General features: G+C 43.4%; 1 protein-coding gene across 1 annotated transcript; it reads left to right on the top strand.

Moving 5' to 3' along the window:
• The first annotated feature begins 4564 nt into the window (after positions 1 to 4564).
• Positions 4565 to 6730, top strand: LOC145796158 (uncharacterized). The gene is made up of 4 exons (XM_082881191.1): positions 4565 to 4718; positions 4836 to 5585; positions 5640 to 5821; positions 6041 to 6730. Exons 1-4 carry the CDS (start codon positions 4565 to 4567, stop codon positions 6728 to 6730), a joined length of 1776 nt encoding a protein of 591 aa, XP_082737317.1.
• The last annotated feature ends 766 nt before the right edge of the window (positions 6731 to 7496 follow it).

Raw genomic sequence — 7496 nt, 5'->3', positions numbered from 1 at the left:
AATAGTTAGTTGTAGCTAATTATTTGATTCAAGTGCTGTACTTAATTAGCTTAGTATAACTATTTTTCAATGCATTGTAATTAATTAGCTAAGATAGTTAATTAGTTGTTTTGTAATAATTATCTTAGCTTAGTGTAGCTTAGCTTATTCATTCGGACCCTCCTTCGAGAGGGCGCAATGTTGTAATAAGGGTGTGTGTGTGTGTGTGTGCATGTCTTCCAACCCCGCGTATTTCTCCCTTTTATTTAATTGCTTTCGATGGTTAGATTAGGGCATGTTTTGATTAGCATACCTTATACTTGCATGTTTGCATCCGTTCATTTGTATTGCATGCACTGGGCTCGGCTCATCATTCAAACTGCATTGTATTTCAATACATATTTGAATACATGTATCAATTGTCGCATTCATATGCCACCTTAGATAGCTGAGCCTGTTTAATTGCATTATTGCATGTGTTGCATTAGGCATCTTGAACATAGTTAGGATTATGCATGATTTCTAACTAGTTTTCTGTTTTGGCTTGGAGTACACTGTAAGTCTTTACGCTTTAGCATATTGCATGAGTGTGAGTGTTGCTATGATCGCATGCTTGCCATGAGGCTATTTGCTTAAATGCTAAACTGCATGAATGCCTATGGATGGAGGCTTTGTTGCCTGAATTAGAACAATTCATCAAATGTGAGTTTCAAGCCCACTTTGCGAAGTGGCAAATCATGTTTTTTTTAAGCCTACTTGAGGGTGGCAAATCCGTGCTTTAGCCCACCGTGAGGGTGGCACTTTCAAACCGTTTTCACAAACAAACATGGCTTGTTTTGTTCCAATTCTTGCGATTTAGTCTATACTTGTGTGTGCATCACATAGTAAGTTAACTAATAATTAGAACAAGAACACATGTGTTTATAAAATAACATATCATGCTTAGTAGAGGCCGATCCTTTGATCGGGCGAGCGGGGGTGCTCATTTCAGGACCTTCCCCTCTCGTACCCAAGTTCTCGAGCCGAGACAACTTTGGTGATGACGAACACGTGGCCTTTGGCACAAGTCAGGGCTTCCTAAATTTTTCAAAAATAAAATATTTAGGTGGCGACTCTGTAATCTGGCAAAGCAGTCCATGTTTGTCACTTTTTCATTCAAAATTGATTTTTCAAAACCAATTGCCAGATTTGGACTCTTTGGTGATTTATCAGTCTTACATTGCACTTTGTGAGATTAGATTCAGAACCGTGACGGGAGTCCGAACTGTAGTACCAGGACCCAATTCGCGACTTCTCCAAAAGGGGCTCCATGAAGAGAGTTCGGGCGGTCTACAGGGAGTTGTCCCCCCTTTTGTTCCTTAGCTTGTGGTGCTTTTTGTGCCATCTTTTCTAACATTTAAGATCAAAATTTTTGGGCCTTTTAACCACTGAAATTCATATGTTTTTCAGTGACAAAAACTTTGTTTTGAAGTCCAAAATTGGAGGGGTTAACCTCCCCTCCTTGTGTCTTGTTTGCATGCCTAGATAGTTTAACATGTGAGCATGTTTTTCTAGCATTTTGTAACCTAATCTCAGCATATTTTTGCTATTGTTTTGACTTGTTTTAGCTCTATTTTGGGCTGGTTAAGTCCCTTGAGCTTTGTTTTGTTTGGTTATAGTGCAATTTCCTTCACTAGTTTGATGTTTTAATGCTTTAATCATCATCCTTTTGAGTTGGATGCATGTTTTAATACTTTTTCATGTCTAATTCCAGCACATAAATATCTACAACCCCCCCTCACTTCTTCACTTTTTCATTTGCTTTGAGGGTTTTTTAGCTTTAGGGTTGTGTTTAAGCTTGAGATCAAGGTTCGTGCTTAATGGTTGCAATCCTCTTTTGAGGGTTTCTACTAACCAAAGGCATGACCTCTCTCTTGCCTTAAATCATTCCTTGGTTGACACCTCTTCCATTAGAGGACACTCACCTTGGACTTAATCAATTAAAGAATGGATTGGTAAGGTAAAATGAGTAAACAAAAATGAACAAGTAAAAGAGGCAAGATAAAGCATCTTTTGTGTTGCATTGCATGTGTTCGGATCGGATGTTAATTCAAACATGAGGAAAATGGGACGTTTCATACTCGAAGTGATGAAACGTGCAACTTTCCTTGGTCACTGTCACCCTTGATCATGCATGATAGGGTGGTGGTTGTTTTAGTCTTGTTTGTGCATTTATTAAGCTTCTACAAGCTTGGTTCCTTAGCCATCATGCATAGAAAATGCTTGGTTGATGGTTTGAGGGACAAGAATTACACTTCTTTGAACTTGTGTAATGACAAGGAGAGTAACAGTACACACAAACCTTGAGAATACACTGACTTGCTTCTGTTTGCTCTCTGTTGCAGCAAAAAAGAAGTTCAGGATAGGGGTGGCTGACCAACCACCAGTAGTGGCCGACGGCCACCATTGGTAGCCGACCGGCCATCAATGAAAAAGATTGCTCTGTGTGCTCCTAAAGGGGATCAGAAGTGTTCTGGGAGTTGGCATAATTTTCAATGGTAAAAAATGTGCAAACAAAGGCTGCAATGGCAAGGCGGTGACATTTTCGGGTGAAGAATCCGAGCATGCATGCATCCCTCGCCCCTCGAGGCCATTTACTTGCTTTGCTTAAATTAGTTAGTTGTAGCTAATTCATTCATACAAGTGTTGTAACTAGTTAGTTAATTAATTCATTTTGTAATTAATTAGCTTAATTCGATTTGTAATAATGGTTAACTAGAATAGTTAATTAATTCGTTTTATAATAGTTAGCTTAATTAGCTTAGCTAGTTAGCTTATTCATTTGGACCCTCCTTCGTAAGGGCATAACATTGTAATAAGTGTGCGTGCGTGTGTGTATGTCTTCCAACCCCACGTCTTTCTCCTTTTTTATTTAACCGCTTTCGATAGTTAGTTTAGGGACATTTTCAATTATCATACCTTATGCTTGCATGTTTGCATCTATTCATTTGTCTTGCATGCACCGAAGCACGGCGCATCATTCAAACTGAATTGTCAATTCAATACTTTTTTGAATACGCATTTCAAAGCATGCTATCAAAGTGTTGCAAATATCATGATTAAGTAGCCGAGCCTATTTAGTTACATCATTGCATGCGTTGCATTAGTTATTTAACATAGTTAGGATCATGCATCTTTCTAAGTAGTTTTTGTTTTGGCTTGGAGTACTCGGTAAGTTTTATGCTTTAGCATACTTGCATGAGTGTGATTGCCATATTGCCATGTTTCGCATGCTTGCCATGAGGCTATATGCTTAAATGCTAAATTGCATAAATGCCTATGGATGAAGGCTTGATTGTTTGAATTGGAATGATTGAAAGAATGCGCGTTTTAAAGCCCACTTTGTTATGGCAAATCATGTTTTAAGCCAACTATGTTTGGCGACAAGTCCGCATTTTTAAGCCCACTTGAGGGTGGCAAACTCAAACCATTTTTGCAAAACAAACATGAGTTGAGTTGTTCCAATTCTTGCAATTTTAGTCTATACTTGTTTGTGTGCATCACATAGTAAAGTTAGTTAATAATCGGAACAAGTGCACATAATGTTTATAAAAAATATATCATGATTAGTAGAGGCCGATCTTTAATTGAGCGAGTGGGGGTGCTCATTTCATGATCTTCCCCCTTCGTACCTGAAGGGGCTAAATGTGAAATGGGTCGGGTCTAAGCCTTGGGCCGGCCCAATCCACTAAAGTCCGAATCCAAGTGGGTTGGATGAGTATATGGGCAGACCAATCGAGCCTAACTTCATGATCAATAGTCTGCCCAAGTCCTTAAGCACTTGGGCCCAACTCGCAGTGGAAAGGCTAGTCCAGCCGTGGTGCTGGGCTGGGCCGAACTGAGGGACTGAATCTATGGGCCGAACAGAAAGTAGACCGAACCCATACAAAGATATTCGAATGGACTAGCCCATGTCCATGGACGATCCTATAAAAGGCCGAGACAAGGCATAATGATGCCGAGCTGAGGCACAGTGGTACCGAGCAGAGGAAACCTCACAAGGAAACGTGAAAGTTGTGAATGTATGCATGTGCAAGTTACCACCTCAGCTGGTCCCCTACACCTAGAATCATAGAAGTTGTTGAACCAAAAAATGTGGTTTGTTATCAGCATGACTACAATGAGTATATGCATTCAATGGCAACTACCAGGTGGCCTCCCACCATGAGCAATGCTAAAAGGACAACTGGCAGCATCCAAGCTCCATGAACCCACCTTGAGAAGCAAGCAAGGAACACTATATATACAACATGAATTTCACATTGAAGGTAACTGAACTATTCTAAGCAAAATCACACTTAGATACAAACTTAACTCTCTATACACTTTTTTCTCCGATTGCTAATTCCCACACCGGAGGGCTTATCCGGCCAACCCCAGCCGGACAGCTCTAACGGTGTTTCCTATGGCAGGAACCTCAGTCCCTGGATAGTCAAACCGAGTGCGAAGCCCCGATCCACTTTCATCTAGTGCGGAATCCGGTACGCACAATTGGTGTGGTGAGCGTGGATCACTTTATCTCTGAGCTCTGCACTCAGTTCTGGCAATGGGGATTGAAGACATTCCGCCGTTAACACATACTCCACAGACAGAGAAAACGAAGGACAAAGGTTTGGCACTCCCAATAGTCCCGGAGGAACAAACTGGAAACAATAATCGAACCCCTGAATTTGTCGAGCACCGACTACCCTTCGTTAGAGGTTTTTCTCATCACTTTCTTCTGGAAAAGGATTATAGAGATCGTATCATAGACTCCATGGGGATGGAGATACAGGAGTTGAAAGCCTAACTTAAGAGGGTGCTGAGCGATCCAACAGAAAGGAAGACGGAAGCGGAGCCCTCTCGTTTGCGACGGAGGAGCTCATCCAGAGAGCCACCAGTGAAGAAGTTCCCCAGGAATGAGTCTGGGAAAGAAAGCCAGCCTATCCCGGTACAGAGTGAGGTAGCAAGCAGTCACACCCGTGGGTTATGTCAGAGAAGGGCCAAGAAGCAGAAGACAGTTAGCCAACAGACTGAATACCCTCCTCAGGACCTTTGTACTTGGTTGATTGGCAATAGGCAGAACGAACAACATCGGGATCACCTAGACCGTACTGTTCACCAGAGAGAACACCGAGCGCTGGACAGGCTCGTCTCTTCGCCATTCTCCTCGGAGATTGAGACCATGAGACCTCCAAAGAAATTCACCCCACCAAAGTTCACTTCATACGACGGGAAGTCGGACCAGCTGACACATATTAGCCATTATAGACAGATGATGTCCCTATGGAACCGAGATGAGGCACTGATGTGTAAAGTCTTCCCATCCAGCTTGGGAGAAACTGGACTTCGATGGTTCGATCGTCTCCCCGCTGGATCGATCCATGGATGGAAGCAGCTCTCCGAAGAGTTCCTAGCCAAGTTCGTCTCCAACACTAAGATCCCGAAGGAGCTGGATACACTGTTCGGCCTCCGAAAGGAGCAGGAGGAAACGCTGCGCAATTATGCTAGGACGTACTGGGAAGAGTACAATGACCTGGAGGAGAATGTGTGCAATGAGCAGATGGCCGTTATGTCCTTCAAACATGGTTTGCGCCCGGAAAGTAAGCTGAGACAATGACTTACCAAGCGCCCGGCCACAGCTTTGAAAGATTTGCGTGCCAGGATTGAGCAGTACGCTCGCCTCGAAGACGATCAGATCCCCATCGAGGAAGCATCAGTAGAACAAACAACTCGGCACAAGAAGAGAACAGATCGAGGAGAACACCGAGGGATTGCAGTGAACGAAGTGGATAAGTCTAAATCCCATGAAGCCGTTGTGACTGTATTCAAAGAGCCAATCTATCGAATCCTGGAAAAGATCAAGAGAGAGCCCTTCTTTGTTTGGCCGCCAAAAATGTTGGGAGATCTAGCTTGGCTCAATCAGAAGCTCAAATGCACCTACCACCAAGACAGGGGGCACATGACTTAGAACTGCAGGGCACTGAAGCAACACTTGGAAGACCTAGTGGCAACTGGACACCTAAGGGATTACATTGATCAGGATAAGGAAGTGGCCGAACTAGGGAACCCACCGCCAGAACCAAATATTGAGCATCCACCTCGGCTGATAATAAATGTGATCCACGGGACATCGACTCAGGAATCTGATGAGGCACTGAAGGAAGAGATCGCTAAGGCTGCGCAAATTCAGTGGGTCATGTCAGTGGAGCCTGCATCGAAAAAGGTACGTACAGTACCTAAATCCCCCTTGTGCACTGTTTTATTTACTAGCAAAGATTTAGAAGGCATACAGCACCCACATACTGATGCATTAATTTTAACAGTGGGAATTGGGAAACGGTTTGACATAAAACGAGTCCTAGTAGATCAAGGCAGTGCAGCAGACATATTGTATTATGATTTGTTCAGAAAGCTTGGTCTCTCCGAGCAGCACCTCACCCCAGCGGCAGCCTTGTTGGTTGGTTTCAATTCACAGTCAGAATGGCCGCTTGGCAGAATAGTGTTGCCAGTTGTGGCGGGAACAAAAACCCTTCAGATAGAGTTCTTGGTTATTAATACAATATCCCCTTATAATGCCATACTTGGCCGTCCGTGGATTCATCAAATGGAGGCAGTCCCTTCAACCTACCACCAGCTCATCCGTTTCCCAACGGAACACGGAGTAGAGCAGATCTCAGGGGATCAAGTTGCGTCCAAACATTGCTTCATGGCAGCATTAAAGGCAAAGTAGCTTTGCAATCGGGTACAGACGGTAGAAGTGGCCGAACAGCCAGTCTTGGAAGATGTAAGGGGAACCCCAAAGGAAAAGATGGTAGAGGATTTGGAAAAAGTTTTCGTAAAAGAGGATGACCCAGAAAAGTACTTCCTTATCGGTACCTCGCTAGGCGCTGATGAGAAACTTCAGCTGCTGGAACTGCTGAGGGAAAATATGGAGGTATTCGCATGGTCAACATATGATACTCCAGGGTTGGACCCAGAATTTGCTTGCCACAAGCTCAACATCAACCCTTCAGCTCGGCCCATTGTGCAGAAAAGTCGAAGATCCTCGGTTGAGCACACCGAAGCAGTAATTGCCGAAGTCAATACCCGCAATGGTTGTCTAACACAGTTGTAGTCAAGAAAAAGAACGAAAAATGGAGAGTTTGCATCAACTTCACTTGCTTGAACAAAGCCTGCCCTAAAGATAGCTTTCCGCTGCCTTGCATTGATCAACTAGTAGACTCAACAGCAGGGCATGAGCGCATGAGCTTTCTGGACGCTTATAGCGGTTATCATCAGATACCACTGTTTGGTCCAGATCAAGAAAAGACAGCGTTTATCACTCCAAGGGGAACTTACTGCTACAAAGTAATGTCATTCGGCCTCAAGAATGCCGGGGTAACCTACCAGCTAATGATCACTCGGATGTTCAAGGACCAACTGGGAAAAACCATGGAAGCTTATATAGACGATATGGTAGTAAAAAGCAAGCTCGCTACAAACCACCTCACAGACTT

The sequence above is a fragment of the Camellia sinensis genome, chromosome 7, assembly GCF_055761805.1.
Source record: "Camellia sinensis isolate YWXY chromosome 7, ASM5576180v1, whole genome shotgun sequence".
NCBI lineage: Eukaryota > Viridiplantae > Streptophyta > Magnoliopsida > Ericales > Theaceae > Camellia > Camellia sinensis.
The sequence above is the reverse complement of the archived record's forward strand: the minus strand, read 5'-3'. Positions and strand labels throughout refer to the sequence as shown.

What these genes read in the sequence shown, in the direction of transcription:
- LOC145796158 (XM_082881191.1), top strand. Translation starts at nt 4,565, where the DNA reads ATGGGGATTGAAGACATTCCGCCGTTAACACATACTCCACAGACAGAG. An exon ending in CCGACTACCCTTCGTTAGAG is followed by an intron (nt 4,719 to 4,835) that starts GTTTTTCTCATC and finishes GCGATCCAACAG; the next exon opens with AAAGGAAGACGGAAGCGGAG. An exon ending in CGTTATGTCCTTCAAACATG is followed by an intron (nt 5,586 to 5,639) that starts GTTTGCGCCCGG and finishes GCCCGGCCACAG; the next exon opens with CTTTGAAAGATTTGCGTGCC.